Raw genomic sequence first — 20,351 nt, 5'->3', positions numbered from 1 at the left:
TATCCTTGCTTTTGTAATTAATGCGTTTCATAACGGTGGCAAATAATAAAATCTTTAAATGAAAGCATTTTCAAATTAAATCTACGTAAGTCTTCACTATAGAAACGTGACCATGAGAATCAACTGAGTAAATGTGGAACAGGAAAGTCAGTTCCACAAGATAATTAAAATTGATTCGGAGAGGGGAATGGGAGAAGTCTCTTTACATTGGAGCACTTGTGACACCCTTGCTGTGAATAAGGTGGAGAAGTCAGATTAGCACCAATATCACCTCGAACTTTATTAAAGCCTTGTTTTATCACATTTTCATAGAACAGTAACAAAGGTTATATTCAGGCTACTCCAATTATTTACTTTTTTATAATACCTTTTAACAAGGCCCGGCAAGGCCAGGTGGTTGAGGCACTCAACTCGTAATCCGAGGGTCGCGGGTTTGAATACCCGTTACACCATACACCATTCGCACTTTCAGCCGTGGGTGCGTTATAAAGTGACGATGAATCTCACTATTCGTTTGTAAAAGAGTAGCCAAAGAGTTGGCGGTGGGTGTTGATGGCCAGCTGTGATCGCCCTAGTCTTACACTGCTAAATTAGAAACGGCTAGCGCTGATAGCCCTTGTGTAGCTTTGCGCGAAATTCAAAAACAAACCTTAAAGTGTCACTACTTTGCTTATTCGCTTTGAAACGAACTTTACAAATATAGTTTACAGAGATAATACACTTTGGTATTTTTAGAGAGTGTAGAAGCAGCTCATTTATACATTTAAAGTATTACGTATTACGATTTATCTCGGACGAGCCTCGAATTCGTTATATTATTAATCATATTTCAAAAAGCATAAAGGGAGTTAAACTATAATTTAGAATTAGAAGTTAATTAGATGTAGAGATATATCAAATTTGTGATGTTTGATACACACAGTTTTCCTTCTTAATACGGCCCGGCATGGCCAGGCGGTTAGAGAGTTCGACTCGGAATCAGAGGGTCTCGGGTTTAAATCCCTGTCACATCAAACATGCTCGCCCAATCAGCCACGGGAACGTTATAATGTGACGGTAGATCCAAATATTCGTTGGTAAAAGAGTTGGCAGAGGGTGGTTGTGACTAGTTGCCTTCCCTTTAGTTTTACGCTGCTAAATTATGGACGGATAGCGCAGATAGCGCTCATGTAGTTTTGCGCGAAATTCAAAATCAAACAAATCTTCTCAATACAAATATATTTTAATGTACAAACAACAATAGCATTTATAATAAGGGTTAATATAAACAATCGCTTCCCTTAGAACTTGGCAGGGGTTTAGTTGAGAGAGAGAGAAGTCTGAGGAATTCTCTACCCATTAGGGGTGATCAGGAACATTGTGGTTCCTCTTCGTCCTCGTTCATGAAAGATTATTTACATTTACGTGGAAGTCTTCTTCTAATTTGATTTGGCTTGTTTAGAGTAAAGAAGTGAGGTGAATATAAACAATTATTACAAATAATGATTTATATACAGAAGTTTTACACACTATATTAAGTTTTTATCTGGTTTGGTTTGTTTTGAATTTCGAGCAAAGCTACACGTGGGCTATCTGCGCTAGCCCTCCCTAATTAGGCAGTGTAAGACTAGAAAGATGACAGCTAGTCATCACCACCAACCGCCAACTCTTGGGCTACGCCTTTATCAACAAATAGTTGGAATGACCGTCCCCATGGCTGAAAGGCTGAGCATGTTTGGAATGAAGGGGATTTGAACTCGCGACCCTCAGATTACGAGTCGAGTGCCTTAACCACCTGGTCATTTCGGGCCTCTGGTACGGAACTTTCATGACATCTTATCAAGGGTTCACGATGAGCGAATTACTTTCGGGTTGATACAGGTAAAATTCACTTAACGGGAAGCGAGCCAGCTTTTCGTGTATCACACGTGAGTTTTTCACTGCTGATGTTATATAATGTATTTCCAAAATTATAACGTAAGATATTAATACGAAGTTAAGCGGTTTGTAATGTTCGAAAGCTATAAAGATTCCTAATAAAATATTTGTAGTTTTCTAATTAATGAGCGTTAATTACAGTTATAACTTCCGATGTTTATAGTATACCACCTGTAAGAAACTAGCAATATATATATATTGTCTCTTGGTGAGTTGTGTTGATTAATTTTATAAGCCTGAAAGGAGAGTCTAGAAATTTTAGTTAAGGCAAAAATGCTGGCTTTACATACATTTATATATTGTTGATTCATACACTCGAAAAACTTCTACATATTTAGTGAAAAGGCGGAAATTTCGCAATACGCATATAACAGTATCAGGTACACACATTTCTAAACAGGTATTTAACTGAGAAAAACATTAATATTAAACTGAATATGCAATAATAGTAAATCTGCCGCAAAAGTCTTTTTTTAGACTAATGATGTTGTTTAGATACGTTTTATTTCATTGTGACTTAATTATAGTTGTAACTAAAAGTTATGACAAGAAATCAAAGGTGCGCCGGTTTTGTAACAGCAGCTTATCACAAAAATGTTTATTTCTAAATAACATAATTAAATATAAGATAATTTATTACTTAAGACATTTAAAGACCACATTTTGTCATTTAATTTTTTTACTTAGATACTACGCCATAATGTATCCTCTTGGACTGCAGTGGACAAAATCTAAGGAAACAGTCGTCATCGCTTCTATCTGGGGAGTTGCTTGTGGAGTGTCTAGTGTTCAGTTGATATATGGACGAGCAGAAGTTTTCTACTTGCAAGGCCAGATGTTTTATGATTGCAAGGAAGTAATGGGTGAATTCGATAGTCAGGTATGGCCAAATATTGCAACAGCCATTTAACTCTTATTTGCTCTACATCAGTTAAAATATTGTATCGTATCTAAATTTATCATTTTCTTCCCGTAACACCATTGTGTTCCTACGAGGAAAAAAAATTGAGTTATCTTTTAATTAGAAATTTATATCGTAGTTAATGTGGGCTCTTTCTGATGTAATTTTTTTGTTTTGCATAAGTAAAGTATCTAACTACGATGTCAATTTTTTTTGCATGATAGGTGTAATGCATGATAACTTTCTTCTAACATTCGTATTTTTAGTGAAATTTTATTTCTTAGGATATACTAGTAAAATTCTTAGTACAATGGAAGATTTATGGTAGTCAATACAACAAAGAAATTCATTATTACCTGAAACGAGATACCACAGAATTAAAGTGTAGACATGAAAGTTTTGAAAGGGTTATGATATTTTGACAACGTGAAATAGTTGACGAAAACTTACAGACGGAAAGCAGTGATGTTACGTGACGCAAATAACTAGTGTTTGTGTTTTGTAAATACATTAAACTCCATTTTTAATTACCATTTTTCATATAAAAATTAACTTGCAATTTAGTTTATTATATAGACTCAAACTAAGATAGAATTCGTGAAATATCTTTGAAATTACTGTCGAACATTATCGATAACAGAGAAGGTACTAACTGATGAAAATATTCATTATACTTACGTAAAAGCTTTTTTAACAGTGCATGATTGTAATTAATTTTTCTTCACATAAGACATTAATGTTATGCCTCTTATTTTTAACGCTACATCATTCAGTCTCTTAGACTGTTGTGCATAAAAGTATTTCAACAACACTATAGTTGCCACATCAATGTAGTTGAAATGCGTTAATGCTGCTTATGCATTTTTTTATTGCTTAGAGTTTGTATCAGATACCTGAGAGTATATTTGTTTTACTTGTACAATCTAAAACTTTGTTTCAGCTGTACACGGTTGTTGTATTCGCTGTGACGTTTTTACTTCCTTTGCTGGTTTTATCCTATGCGTATTCTACCATAGGCTTAAAAATGTGGAAGCACAGTGCTCCAGGAAACGCTCATAACATGCGAGACAGCCAACAACATCAGTCTAAGACCAAGGTAAGGTCTACTGTATAATAACTTCGTCTGGTTTATGAACTTGAACAAGGATGTATATATTTGTTATATAGGAAAATAAGTTGAATTTATAATATATACGTATATATATTTATATATAACTTTTTACTTTAATTAACATGGCACACTTAATCGTTTTTCTTGACTGACAACATGAATATTTTTTAACATCTCTTATTAGACTTAGTTAGGATTATTCGCCTGTATAACAAACTATTTCTTGAAAGACTTAGTTATTTAAACTGATCTGTGAAATTAACCTCTCGGATAAATATGTGAACAGATGTGTCCCTCAGTGATGAAATTTAAACAGTAATAAAGAGAGAAAAAATGCTTTATTCTAATGTTGAATATCTGACGTAAATCATTTTTATTATAACATATTTGTGGTTATATTACCTTTACACTTACTTTCAGCTGGTCTTTTTTATACCAAAGCTATGATAAAATAAAATACTTTAAAGTGAGAAAGACCAAATACTTTTTTGATACAGAATTAGTAGGTAATGGTTTTGCAATTATATACAAAAAATAATATTGATGTCATATTTTTCATAGTGGAAGCGCTGAAGATAGTTGCTAAAAATCTAATATTACTTCTTGTTACTGTATGAACGATACTGTCGTATAAAATAATGTTTGCTATTTCACTTGAGGTAGATAAAAAAAAAAAATTACATTCTAGTTTTGGCCAGACAATACATTTGGTCTTATTAACTGAATGTTTTTGAATTTGGTGATCAATATACATGCATCGAGGCGAAAACTTCTCATTTCAATGAAGGTTTATGAACACAGCAGTCTATATTTTTCTAGGTTATCAAGATGTTGACTGTTGTTGTCCTGATTTTTGCTGTTTGCTGGCTTCCGATTCATATTTTCAACATGTTAATATATTTCAAGGAAGACTTCACCGTTGTTAGCAGCCAGGGAGAATACTTTGCTTTTGTTGCTTCCTTCTTCTGTTGCCATTGGTTTTCCATGGCCAACAGCTTCGTGAATCCGATCATTTACTGTTTCATGAGTGAGAATTTCAAGGTAACAAAATATACATTTTTTTACTAGTAGTCTAAACAACCAGCTGTTTCTTGTAGAGGTGAGAAATTTGATATTAGGTTTTACTTGCCAATATTTAGTATAAAGATAATAATAAGAATTAATATTCACTTACAGTAGTTAAAGTATATGTACATACCTAGTATCACTTTTGAGAATATTTGCTATATTAAGTTAAAATATAAAATAAGTTTTATAAAATTACTATGAGCAAGTCAATATATTCCTTCAGTAGTGTTTTGTTTAATCAAGTCTTATAGTTTACACATTCAGTCACTTTAACTTTTTTTATTGTTCTTTCGTAATTGACTAATCAAGGGTTGCATATTATCTTCTTATATATATGTACTAGTGAAAGTACCCAGTAAGAAAACACTTCTCTTCTATGTGTTTTTCAGTTGCTTTGCCTCATTATGAGTAATACCCAGGTGCACATTCTCAAGGTCCACGTAGAATGGCTTCAAAATATCAGGTTTATAGGGTCTTTCCTCTTAGGTATATGGCAATCACATTTACTTTTCTATAGTGGTTTGTCGATAGCTTGCCTGATAAAAAGATGCGCACATGCACATGGAATAATGATACCCACTTGCACATCCTCATGGTCCACTTAGTAGATGTGCAAAATATAAGGTGTCTACATTCGTTCTTCTTAGTTACGGCGGTCACACATTCGTTTCTACGTGTGTTTTAGCTTACTTACTTCACAATATATGCATTTGCGCACGAAGATGAATGAGCAATGATACCCAACTTCACACCCTCAGGGCCAACTTAGCTTGTGTGCAAAATTTTAGAGTTCTACGTTCTTCCCTTTAGGAGTTATAACACACACATATGACCATCAGACACACCCATTTATATATGTAACTACATTTGACTCTATGTTTTCCAAATTGTTATTTATTATTATACTGGTTTCACAGCACAAGGTACTCTACAGTATAAGATCTATAAAATGCAGAAAATATCTCAACACGTTTTGAAAAGTAAAAATATTGAAGTCTAAAGATCTATAGTTTAAACAAAAATTAAATATACAAGTTTGTTTAAAACGAATCCTTAAATGAAAATCAATAATAAAATATTTTTGACGTTAACGACAAAATTCAATAGACTACACAAAATACACATATTACAGATATTAATGTTATTTAAAAAGCTTTATTTAGTTTATCCTAAATGACATTAATCCTTCAGGTACCAGTAAAAACTTCCAGACTCACTATCAGTAGCCCTTTCCTTCCAGAGTCTTAGCGGTGAACCTGCGGACTTCTAACACTAAAAATCGGGTTTCAATACTTGTGGGGGTACATCACAAATAGTAAATTGTGTAGTTTTCTGCTTTACAATAAATAAACTATTTTATTAGCAATTCGCTTCTTAACGACTTTCCGTTCAAATTCTGTCCTGGTAGGGCAGCTGTATGTTTATAGGCTTACAACTATAAAATTAATCGTTCGAATCTTTACTACAGACACAACAGATAGCCCATTATGGCTTTGCGAAAAGAAACAAACATTCCAATTGTGGGAAGTGTCGAAAAGTGTTTTTAAATTAGTCGTGTTTTCTTTTCATTAAAATTCCAAGAAAAGAAAATCTTAAAAGAGGGTCATTCAGTCTGTTAAATTAATTGGAATTACAGAAATAAAAATGTGTACTTAATTAGGAGAAAAAATGCTTCGGATTTGTAATATGATACCTACATCTATTAACTCTTAGACTCAGGTTAGTAGTTTTTCCAACACGCAATTCTTCCAGTGGAACATTTTAAAAGAGAAATTGCATTTTGGGAATTACAATTAAAAGAATCTCTCGACATCAATAATTTCTGTATTTCTAATCCATGGCCAGATGGTTAGAGCGCTCGACTCGCAATATGAGGGTCGCGGGTTCGAATCTTCGCTACACCAAACATGCTTGCCCTTTCAGCCATGGGAGAGTTGTAAAGTGACATTCAAGCCCAATATTCGTTGGTAAAAGAGTAGCCCATGAGTTGGTGGTGAGTGGTGGTGACTATATGCCTCCTCTCTAGTGTTAAGCTACAAATTAGGAACGGGTAACGCAGGTAATTCTCGTGTAGCTTTACATAAACATAAAGTGTTTTACTTTCATGGAAACATATTACTAGCATGTAAGCCATTTTATTTAGCTGAATCATTAGACACAGGGAGAAGCAGTAAGTGATTGCATTAGTGAGCCATTTTAATCTAAAATAATGCGAAGTTTCATATTTTTAGGTACCTGAATTACAAAATATTTACTGCCTTTGATTTTTATTCCTTCCAATCCAAAAGCTTTCAAAACAATATACAATAAATTACTCAGCGGTTCAGTAATTTTATTACTGCTTTCCACAGAAAGTGGGGGATTAACAAATGTAACTGGTTTGGGGGGATTAACAAATGTAACTGATTTGGGGGGATTAACATATCTAACTGGTTTGAGGGGATTAACATATCTAACTGGTTTGGTGGGATTAACATATCTAACTGGTTTGGGGGATTAACATATCTAATTAATTTGGGAGGATTAACATATCTAACTGGTTGAGCAACTAAAGATATTCCGATTCTTTGCTCTCTAAAATATTCTTTCAAAATTTTACTGTTGTACAACTTGGATAAAATATGTAGTTTTCCCAATCTATTTTCACTCTAATTTAACATGTAAACTAAAAACAGTGTTTTAGAAAAGAAAAACTATCAAATATATATATTTGTTGGAGTAAAACACAGTTTTGTGCCATTTTATTAATACAACTCTTGTTTCTTCTTTCAAAGGTGTTCACAGTATCATTTTTCACCACAACGAACAAATGACAGGATAAGCAATTGTAGAAATACTTGAAAGTTTTTTTTAAATTATTCTGTTTTGTTCAACTGCTATATCGTTAAAACATCGTTAGTTTTTCTATGAATGAACCTAAAAACTCGAAAATAGGCCTTTAGCCATTCTTTAAGATTAACAAAACAAGGATGCATTTTAAAGTGGAGTTAAACTCATAATTACAGAAAAGAGAGAAACTAAAATCATAAATATAGAAGGCTGGACTAGTAGATAGTCAATTTGAATAGGAAATCAAATATGATGAACATTTGATGAAGTGTATAGGGTTGTATAAGGATGACTTATGATGCTACAAGCTACTGGATACAGCGCCTTTTATTTCTAGGTTATCTTAAATACTCGCGGCACTTGAAATTCTTCCAGGCAAGATACGAGTAAATTAATCTATGAGATCTTAGGGGCGTGATCAAATACATCAGTCGAAAGGATTTAACTTCTGAATATAAAACTCTAATTAGATCTAACATCAGGCAAGATAGGATGAAGCTATGAACTAATAGTTTGTATATTAGAGAAAAAAATAGCTCGAGACATTCTATGAGCCGATGTGCCGCGGCTGAAAAAAAAAGCATTTTATTATCAGTGTGGATAGGTTTAGAAGCTGTATAGATTTGTTTAGTGTTAGTAAATGCACATGTGAGGCTGTATAGAATTGCTTACTGCCTCTAAGGACAGATGCAGATTTAGTATTCTTTTTTATGGTATTTAAAAGCAAGTAGATGTAGAAGCAGTATTACGTAAAACATTATTGATAAAGAAAGCTATAAGGGCCGTATTTTGTTGTTTAATGTCAGAAGAAGAAAGTGTAAATACTGTATTCCACTGACTTTTGGTCATTAAAAGAAAGTTTAGAGGGTGTTTTAAATTGTTTGTTTGACATTTATATGTCATTAAAGGCAAGTGGAGAACAAATATTAATGTATTCAGTATCTGTAGAGGAAGGTTGGTAGTATTACTGAGTCGATTGTTTAGTAGGAACTGGGTTATAGTGTGTAATGATTTGTTGTTCATTTTACCAGCATATAGAAGTATATTATAAGTGAGTTTTACGTCAGTATTATAAGTATATGTAAATTAAGATAATTAATTTCAGTTGTACTTTATGTTGGAAATGTAGTAAATTGTTTATTCATATATAACTGAAGTTGTAGAGGGACCATTGAGTTAGCTACCGCCAACTCAAACATATCTTGTGGATTTATTCCGTTGTTTAGTGTTCCAAACAAGTCATGGAAATCCGTTGAAATCTTTTATCTTAGTACAATTGTATGTCAAAATTGTGATTGAATATTTCTGTGTTATTAAGGGCAGAAATGTCTATAATGACTTTCTGGAGTTGTGAAAGTCTAATTAAGTAGAGAGTTGTATCTTTGTGTATTGTGAAAATACGCCACCAACAAATAGAGAAAAAATTAGAAAAATTAGTATTTATCAATGGCTGACAAAACATTTTTATCATTTTAAGCGAGTTAGTAACAATTAACATATATTTATAACTGTGTACTGAAATAAGTTTCTTATAAATAATTTCTATTTCTACACAGTATTCCTTGAATAAATCGCCATGTATTCACATAGAAGTGTTTAACCTGGATTATTAGAAAGATAATGTTTCAGTTTTAAAAAAAGTACATCATTCTGTAAAATAATTTTCATCAGTTTGTTTGTTTATGAATTTCGTGCAAAGATACATGAAGGCTATCTGCGCTATCCATTTCTTATTTAGCAGTGTAAGACTAGAGTGAAGGCAGCTAGTCATCACCACCCATTGCTAACTCTTGGGCTACTCTTTCACCAACAAATAGTGGGATTGATCATCGTATTATAACTCTCCCACGGGTAAAAGGGCGAGAATGTTTGGTGCAATAGGAATTCGAACCCGCAACCCTCAGATTACGAGTCGAACGCCTTAACCCATCTGGGCATGACAGGCCGATTTTTCTTTTCATCGGAGCCTCTCGAGTTGATAAATTCTGTATGTTGCATATCTGAAAACTAACTTGTGCGATATGCAGTATCAAGAAATATGTATGTAAGTGTAAATGATTTTTCTTTCAAATATTTTCTAAAGGGCACAGTGTAAAAAGGATTTATAGTAGTGGTAAATTTGTGCGTGCATAAAAAAGCGTAATTGATGTTATAGCGACACTTAAAATGTTAAGATAATAAACAATGGAAAAAGCCTCGTGATTTCTACGATTTTTATTAAACTCTTATCAGCGTAGCACGTAAATGTCTTCAGCTAAAACGTTACTACCCGTAATATTAGAAGAAATATTGATTTTCACATTAATCATGAGTTTATTTATTTTGTTCTTATATATACACACACGAACATGTGTACTATAATCTTCACTTTTCATTACTGGCTAACATAATCCGTCCTTCACTAAATAGGTGATTTCATTACTAACAAATGTAAACATTTCTGATTAGATAGTCTTCTACAAATAATAAGGCGTTTTTCCATCCCCCTTAAATAATCATTCCTGATCAAACTGCGCTGTGTTTGTTTTGCTTACGCGAACAATAAATCAGAAAACTAAACGAAGCAGAAGCCATTTGCTTTCATGGAATACTTTGAAAAAGCACACTAAGTAACCTTGTTGACTAGCTCCAGTGATAACACAGTCCTGTTAACGTCTGGGCGGCCTGATGACAGGTGGAACAAAATAAAGCTTTCGTACTTGTATGTAATACAGGTCTTGCACGTGAACGCTTAAGGATAGATTTGGTTATTGATTTCAGGGGACTGTTTGTTTGTACTTAATAACTAAGCTATACTACGGGATATATGTGCTCTGCCTACCATAGATAACGAAACTATGTTTCTAACGTTTCAATTCCGCAGACATACTGTGATGTCACGAGAAATTTATGCAGTATTTTTCAGCTATTAGGATCAGTTAGTAAAACATCTGTTCTTATTAATTCCTTATAGCTCAAACAGCTTAAATTCTTGCGAAATGAGTTCCGATACGTGCTATGGCTGTCAGTGTGCTGCGTTTGTTATTTTGTTAAATAGCTTTTTTTTACAAACTAATAAACTACAACCAATAAGTACTGTTAACGTATTGTTCTCTGCCTAATTCTTGTCGTATTTACGTCAATACTTGTGTATAAATGTAGTTGTTTATTAGCGCTGAAAATGAGGTTAATTTCTGAAATTGATGTTTACTGGCTGTAAAATATAATGGTTTATATATATATGCTACTTAATTTGTAATTGGTAAATTATACTTAAAACATAATATACTGCACTTTTGTACTGATATGTTAACGGTTAGTACACAATTCGATTAGCAGTCATTCATAATAATATGACAAGAGATCTTTACACGCTATAAGTTTACAACCATTTTATTTGTTCAGAGTTTGCTTAGTGCATAGTGGAGTATTTTAGATGCTTCATAAATAAACAACCTTAAGCTCCAAAGCAAAATCTTTAATTATTTATTGTTCAAAGTTTCCGTTTAATTACTTACTGACTTTTGACGTTTCAAACGCTAACATTAAATGCTTAGTGTTGCATATCAAATAAGTTGGTTGGTTGTTTAGTGTCTATTGGTGCAGATATCCCAGTTGCTTTGTGCCAATTCACCCTTGACATTGGTCAGTGTCATTGGTGAACACATGTTTAAAATAGCGCCATCGATCGCAAGGTAAAAGTAATAACGCAATGTTTTTTGGAAACAGATATGCTGCTAATAAAATAAATTAAAATACTATTTGTGCACATCCCTAATCTGAAATATTTATGAGAAATGTGTGAAAAGCATCTTACAATCTGTGTAATTTTTGTTATTGTTATTATACCTAATTGTTGTGTCCATCTCGACATTTTAGTCTTACTAAATCATTTAAACCATTATTATTGCTACAATAATACTTAAAAAAAGGTGTAAGTTATCAAAACTTGCACATTCTTCAGCTGTGTAAAGGTGTAAAATTTATAAGCCTCTAAGACAATTAAGTTAACGGAACAATAACACTTTTTAGGCAAAACAAAATTAGGGCCAGCTATCGCAAACAGCTCTCGTGTAGCTTTGCACAAAATTCAAAACAAAAAAACTACTTAACGTCATATGTGGCAAGCATAACACTAGTCTGTATGTTTGCTCTTACAGACTCTCATTACATGTTTATAAAATCCTAGCAAAGGATAAAATAAAACAAAAACTCTTAAAATCAAGCTGATTCATCTGAATTTTCCATTCATTTACAGCTGAGCCTCGTGAGCATTTGTAACCCTTGATAAAAGTATAAAATACAAACGTTAGAAAACATAATTAAACGTTGTTCATCTGCACCTAAAGGCGATATTTCTGTTAGGTAATTTACCTGTGTTAATTGTATTTTTATCACCGTAAGTGAACTGGGCGTGGTTACCTTGACGTGATTGTAGCTACAGAGATCATGACTCTCGTACTACTGACGTAGAACGTGCGTCGCTTTATGAAGTTATTGTTGCATTGTGAGATAGATAATAAAATTCCACTAGTCAGTTAGAGAATAAACAATTCCTAAGTTTACTTTACAACTTTTATGTATACCCACGTAGATGGTATTCTACACCCATCAAATTCACAGTACACATAAAAAAATATATATTATATGTACATATATATATATATATATAATATATACATACATATATAACTTTCCTTCATCTAATTAGTTTTTTTAAGGTTTTAACTTTATATTCACCAAACATTGTAATCACCCTTTGGGGACCTTCGTTCAGAGCAGTTTGAAATTAGTATTCTTATGTATTTGTGGTACATTTTGTCGGAAATGAAAAGAAACATTATTCTTTTTAATCGAATTTGCACGTAGAAAAAACAACAACTATTAAACTGGTAATGTTACCGTAACTGTTTCGTTCACCACGCCTACTTAAGGAATTCATTATTGTTCCATGTACATCATAAAAACATAGTGCAATGCCATAAGCAAAACCGTTCTTTAAAAACATGCTAACAGCGATGTGGAAAATATAGCTATAAATAATTGTAAAATTGTCAGATTCCTCTTTGAGTGCTTGTATTACTATAGTTTCTTAAACGCTTAACTTAGTTTATTTACGTGATGAAATTAGCATTAGTTTTGGCTGTTCCATGTACTTCAAGTATATATTCTTCAGCTTAAGTACAAGCAGAAAATATATTTTAAAACTTTTTCTTACTCTCTATAATGTGCTTTATGGTCTAAGACGCCTCTTATTTTATAATATCACGTTAAAATATTTATGTAAAAATTATCTGATATGTTATTTAATATTAATGGGTGTGAAATGAAAACAAAAACAAATCATTAGACTTTGTTCCAAATATTCAATTAATAAATTTTTCGTCAACTACAATGTTCGTTCGGTCTCTACTGAAATAATTCTTTAAAGCGAGGTAACCATTTACACGTGGCTTTGGTTTGTTTTTGAATTTCGAGCAAAGTTACACGAAGTCTACCTGCCAATTGAGTAATTTAAGACAAGAGGGTAGACAGCTAGCCATCATCATCATCCCCCGTCACATCTTGGGTTACTTTTTTACCAATAAACAATAGGTTTGGCCGTCACATAGTGTCCCGACTATTGAAAGGGCGAGCATGTTTGGTGTGACGGGGATACGATTCGAATGCCTTACCACCTGGCCAGATGGTTTTGGGGTAAATACAAAATAATTGTCAGTAAGAAGGACCATATCAATTAGATGTTTAAAACCAACTCTAAGGACTTTATTAATTAGACGTTTGTAACTAACACTGAATGATACCTCTTTGTCTCTTCTAGGCAAGATCACTTCATTGCCCAAATAATTTACATTGGATTAACTGAATGAATTTAACTTTTCAAATTTTTAAAATCATTTGTACTGTGTTGCAATATATGTATTACTATATCTACTTTTATAATTTCAACAAATTAGTTCAGTTTCTTATGCTATGTTAGTTAATATTATTTAAGATATCTCTATTATTTTAACAAATTATATTATATAATCTATCTGTGTGTGTGTTTTTCTTATAGCAAAGTCACATGGGCTATCTAGTGAGTCAACCGAGGAGAATCGAGCCCCTGATTTTAGTGTTATAGATCCGTAAACTTACCGCTGTACCAGTGGGGTACGACCAGATTATTCTCTCTGGATGCTGTGTTTATTTGTTACATGTATAAGATCGTCTACGTACCCATGCGTAAAAGATGAAAAATTAAATTAGAAATTTATTGTTATTTAGAATTATCTATTGTCTGATCGAATAGTGGAGTTTGAATGTTATTCAAAATAATGTAGTGTTTAAATATATTAAAGGTCTAATACTAATGTAGTATAGCAAGTATAATCTAGTTGTACTGTTTTTAATTCGCTTTGTTTTAGTTAAGTGCACTGTTTCTTGTTCAACTTAACTTTATGTATCGAAGCCCAGCCAACCTCATGACCTGTAGTATTAAGATGATAACATCGGTGATAATGATCTGTAACAGATTTAGTATAACTAAAATTAGATTAACATTCTTCTGGACAGAAACATGTATTGTATTTTACTGTATTTGATGTTGTACTTGATACAGCTTGGATGTTTTATCTCTATTATTAACATTTATCTTCTGATGTTTATCATTAAGGTGATAGAAGCTAAGTGATCAGAATTTATAAGGTTTAACCCATTTTTAAGATAGTCAGTCCTAAAATCATCAGAAAAGTAGACTCACTATTTTTCCCGAAGATTGTAGGAATGCTTATCTTCAAAATGGCTTCAAATTTTTAAATTCCGATTTTATTATACTATTACCCACAACAAATACTAACTTGATAAACGAATTTTTGCAGAAAAAACGTTTCGGCAAACGTGTATCATATTTCAGCAAATGTTTTGTTTTGTTTGTTTTGTTTTTGAATTTCGCACAAAGCTACTCGAGGGCTATCTGTGCTAGCCGTCCCTAATTTAGCAGTGTAAGACTAGAGGAAGCTAGTCATCACCACCCACCGCCAACTCTTGGGCTACTCTTTTACCAACGAATAGTGGGATTGACCGTCACATTATACACCCCACGGCTGGGAGGGCGAGCATGTTTAGCTTACGAGTCGCACGCCTTACGCGCTAGGCCATGCCGAGCCTATTTCAGCAAAATCATTATTTTTCGCCAACTTGCAATATATATATCAAAAACTAATCTTTTAAAATAGGGTGAAGAGAAGCGAGAAGCGAAGGTTTTTGACCACTTCAGGTTATCATTCACGCCCAAAAATCTTTTTTTTTTTTCAGAATTTTAAAGATTTTTTAAACCTAAACCCTTGTCACGATTTTGATATTATTTGAGCTTTTATGGAAATTCAATTTTGCTCAGATTTGATGTCTAAAGGCCTCGCTTCCTGAAGTTTGTCAAATCTCTAGGGAGGGACATCATTATTGCTCTCTAGAATCGATCATGGAAAGTGACAGTCGATTATCAAAAAAACAACAAGAAAAATGTGAGGAGAAGAAACCAGTTCATCTGCTCCTCTACTGATATAAATCCAATGCCCGCTGCAAACGAAGTAACCTAAGACGTATCTTCAATTGTTTCTGTTTTGCTGAATGTGCATGGCCAGGCTTTCCTTGCCCGGGTTACAGCAGAAAGGCCAGTTACTTTGTTGTATTTGTTATATTACTTCTAGAAGAGCTGCTTCCTAGCTATTTTGATACTGGTGACTCGTTTCCTTTAAAACAGCCTGCATCCTTTTGCCAGTTACACACTAGCTCAATATGGTTGTTGGGAGAGGCTCAGCTCGCAATCTGCAGGTTGCGGGTTCAACTACCCATATACTCATTGTTTCAGCAGTGGGGGCACTTTAATGGGACTCAATCCAATTATTAGTTGTTAAAATAATAGCCCAATAGTTACTGGCGGGTAGTGTTGACTAGCCGTCTTCCATCTAGTCTATCACTGCTAAATTAGGGACAGCTAGTGCATATAATCCTCCAGTAGCGATCTATCCTTGAAATTCAAAACAAATCAAAGCTCAAGAAAGACGTCTAGAAATATGAGATACCTTTGCAACAACTTTTAGCAAAGGTTCTTACTCGTTCAGCAAAATTCAGTTAAATAACCAAAACCTGAAAACACAATGTTCTACTAGTGTTTTATTGACAGGAATGATCACGTTAAATCTATCAGTATGGAAGAACTTTATGGTGTCACTGTTCCAAAGTGTAACTAAGCTTCATTTGATTTATTTTCGTACCTACTTAGTATTGAAATACTTTTATATTTCTTACTCGAACATTCAGCGGGTGTTGTTGCTTAGCGTGAACGTATAAAATGGGTTATCTATGTTCCGTTCATCTCGTGGAATCTAATACCAAACCTTTATGTTGTGCGTCTTTTAAACTTATCGCAGATTCACGAGGATGGAACTTTTCTTGTTCACTGTTTGTCGCAAAGCTGTTAAGGCTACTTGCTGCGGTTCAGATTTCGAAATGTCGACCAGAAGGAAGAAAACTGGGCGGTATCACTCACTACCAACTATTGGTTACTCTTTAATAATGAATTGCGAGACTGGTTGTAACATTATAACGCCCACAAAAAGAAAGGGCTATCATGTTGGATATAGGCTTTCCATTAATCGAACAGTTGGGTTTGACTTAACGGTCAGCGTTATATAATACATCGACAGCTTCAAAATGTAAGTGTGCGATGATTTTGGTTAAAAATAAAAAGACAGATCTGCATTCGATCCAGCTGGTCTGACTTAAAAGTAACAGTGTACTAGAGTGTTTATTAGTCAATAGTGATATTGTTCAATATTTGATAGCTATAGATTTATAAAACAAAAACAATCGTTAGATAATAACTCAGTGGTAATTTTGTGTTAAATATTTGATAACTTTTATGTACACGAAAATAAATTATTCAAGTGAACACGTAGCGTTTTTTCTTACTATGTGAATGAAAAGCTGTATTTATTAAATAATCAAATGCTAGTAGCTAAACCAAATTTACAACTCTATTTTCAATCACTAAACATTTTAAATATTTTATTTCAGTAATTTAGGATTTCATATTTCTAACAATTGCCGTCTATATTTTGTATTTAAGTGGTAAGATATAAAATTCAGCAAAGCATTTTTAAAGTGGAAAATAGTACCATTGATTATTTAGCTAACCAGCATTAACGTCGACTGACATATGCTGCTGTAAGCCTTCACATTATCTAATCCCAATTTTGAAGCAGTGGAATTACGCGCGTCTCATATTAGAATTAATAATACGAGGACCAATCGTTATATTTACAATATTTAATTATCACAACTTCGAACGATCATATTTCATCCATGCAATCACTTGACAAACATAATAATTTGTCAGGCGTTATTAACTCTCTGTACATAAAACATTAGTGATACGTTACACATGCTCAACTGTATTAAAGTCTTTAAACGGATATCTCTTTACTAAGCAGCATTTGGGGTCTGAAACGTCACTTTATTAAGGCCCGAGACCACTTAGCTTTTATAATTGTTAAAATGATGTTTTCTGGTAGCATTATCTACTTTCATCACAAAAATATACTAAATCCTCAAGGTAACTAAGTTATTGTCACTAAAAGCAAAAACATATCCATAAATTTGACTTCATCCTTTGGGAGTTACGTTACCAGTCTTTCTTTAGATACTGAACGTTCTGTAATTTATGTTTACAAAAATCGATGATACATTGAGACAAGAAAATTGAAATATTACATTTACAACAGAACTATTCGAAAATTTTTTATTTTATAAATGAACTTAAACTATTCTTTATGTGAGCTTTAAAATATTACTTTTCCACGCTGCTTACAGCTTGCTTGTTTTTTAATGCAAATCAACGTTGTGTTTATTACGCGAAATCGAACCTCGTATTTTAGCATTATAAGTCCGTTTTATTACTGCTTTTCCGTTATAGGACCTTGCTTATAGGATAGCAGCTATTTTCCTTAGAATGCAAAAATATGAAGTGAAAATGATTTTAACTATACATAACTGTCCTCCCACTGTTCAAGTATGATGATCAAGTAATTAGATATATTAAAGCTCTTACATGATATCTATATACGTGTGTGTGTATATGATCAGATTTCATAGTACTTTAAAGACAAATGTCATGAATAATATAGTTATAAGGATAACTGTATTTGTAAAAGTGACTCAGCAATAAAAGCTGTGTAACAAGAGCATCATCACCCAAGGTACTTGTTTTGTGAAGAAATTATCTACGAGTAGTTCAGTGCAATTGTAAAATAGTTTTTAAATTTAATTATAATGTTTTAATTAGATATTCAAGGTCAAACGCTGTTAACACTTGACTGTTGCTGTTTCTTATCTTAGGCTGATTTGAAACAAATCTGTTTTCTTTGTTACACGTGGAGGACGAAAAGAGACACAAGACTGAACGTCCACTTCACTCGTAGCCGTTACACCAGTTCCTTCGGCAAAACAACTGACGTCATCGTAACAGCTAACAACTGCAACAGGGTGAATGTTCCTCCCCTTCCTCTGATTAAGATGAAGTCATTTTCCTGTTCTTTGTCTAAAAAATCTACTAATTTCCTGGAAAAAGCTTCTTGAACTTGATTTGTTTCTTTCTTTTCAGGCGTTTAAACTCACTGTCAAATGTTTTAGTTGATGTTCGTTCGAACGTGTATTATATTTGAAATGTATTTCTCAATAGGTAAATTTTACGAGTTTAGTGAATATAGGAAATTATACAACCCCATTTTTACTGTACTTACTTTGTAAAATTCCTTGTCTTATTCTGTATTGAAAACTGATTTTATTTTGAAAAATTGATTATAATATTAATGTTTAATCACCGCACTACAAAAATAAATAATGTGATTTTAAACTAATTGTGACAATGTTCAGTACATTGTTATATTCAATGTTGAAACTTACAGCGTTATTCCTATAATGATTTGCTGTGAAATACGACACAATTTTAAGAATGTAACTATATACTGAAAATACATTATAGAGATATATTTTGTTAAAATCATCAACATTATTTTATATGTATTGATGAAATAAGCCAAATAGTAAAGCGAACGATGAGTTGAAGTTAACAAATTATTTTTAGCATTAGTTTAATTTATAAGAAAAATTAGTTCGTTAAAATATCTGTGTTTTAGTAAATGAAAGATACGTGTGGTAAATATGTTTGAATATTCATGTGTAGTAACATATAGTTACTTACGGAATAATATATTGTTTTACGTGTGTCTTTCGTAAAAATATGTGACCATGTTAAATTCAAAGAGTCAATAGTACATAATAAAGTCCAGGAATTTTGCGCCAATAGTTCATGGCTGCGTGAAGAACTCTTGTGCCAGTAATATGCGAAGTGATCTGTCCGAAGTGTCAGTAAGTTACAGTGCCATTTGGACCTTTTTAACAATGGACGTTATGGAGTTAATTTTTTCACTTCGAATCATAGGAGCTCTAGAGTGTATCTCATCAATATTCAATGTCAAATGTCACATATTCATGGGCTACTATTTATAGTATTTATAGTTTTCAATGATCATTGCAGAAGATGTACTATCGTGTATTCTAAGTTATATATAAAATAAATTTCATAATGTGACGAATAAGATGCGAAGTAATCCCAGTTCACTTCATTATCAGCTTAGAGATTCACATCAGCTACTGTAGAAAAGAGACACCGTGTACGTGCAGGATGGATATTCTGTTGTTATATTCGGATTAGTCATTACGTGTAAAATCAAAACTATTGTGCTCGTGCTGGTGTGCATGGATTTCAACCCTTATAAAACATTTGATGATTGAGATATATTAAGCTCTTTGTATATAAACTTTAACCACGTATTGGACCCACTGTTGTTCTTTTATGGAAACAACTAATTATTAAAGTTTACTACCATATGGTGTTGAAAAATTAGATATCAAAATACTAAAATATTTGTTAACGTTGTGCTGCTCTCGTCCTAGAGTTGTAACATGCAGAGAATAAAATGTAAAATTTTATTACCAGGAACTGGTGACCACAAGCGCATGAATATTTCTAAAGCTCAATTATATAATAATAATATATTAGTTGGGGAAAGCAAGGATTTTGTGATGCACCATTCTCATTTTATATATTATCCACATATCATTTCTTTTGTTCGTCAATCAAATAGTGTCGATTGCAGTAAATTTATTCTCTTGTCTTAAAATGTATGATGACACTGTTCATGCATGTGAATTTTTGTCCTCAAACAGGAAATAACCTTCAGAAATGTGATAAATATAATAAAATAAAAATATTTATTTAGAATAACTGTGCTATGAATTACAGCTTATATTTTCCTGGTGAGGAAATGCACACTAACTGATTACATGACGTGACTGCTCTTCTCTACAGTATTATAAATGATTGAGTCAAGCACATTCGCAATCACTCTAACAAACATGGGGACACACAAAATTAAAATGTGTTGAATAAAATGTTTGCTGCGAGTAGAATTGTGGCCACAAACATAGACTAAGAGAAAGATG

General features: G+C 32.8%; 1 protein-coding gene across 1 annotated transcript in view; it reads left to right on the top strand.

Moving 5' to 3' along the window:
• LOC143228098 (RYamide receptor-like) overlaps positions 1–19,828 on the top strand; it is a 39,330-nt gene extending 19,502 nt beyond the window's left edge. Inside the window, exons 2-5 of the mRNA XM_076459424.1 lie at positions 2,605–2,797; positions 3,759–3,914; positions 4,749–4,970; positions 18,183–19,828. Coding sequence (XP_076315539.1) covers positions 2,605–2,797; positions 3,759–3,914; positions 4,749–4,970; positions 18,183–18,422 — 811 coding nt within the window. The 3' untranslated portion in view covers positions 18,423–19,828. The remainder of the gene's footprint in view (positions 1–2,604; positions 2,798–3,758; positions 3,915–4,748; positions 4,971–18,182) is intronic.
• Positions 19,829–20,351: the final 523 nt, after the last annotated feature.

This window comes from Tachypleus tridentatus, chromosome 10 (genome assembly GCF_004210375.1).
Source record: "Tachypleus tridentatus isolate NWPU-2018 chromosome 10, ASM421037v1, whole genome shotgun sequence".
NCBI lineage: Eukaryota > Metazoa > Arthropoda > Merostomata > Xiphosura > Limulidae > Tachypleus > Tachypleus tridentatus.
The sequence above is the reverse complement of the archived record's forward strand: the minus strand, read 5'-3'. Positions and strand labels throughout refer to the sequence as shown.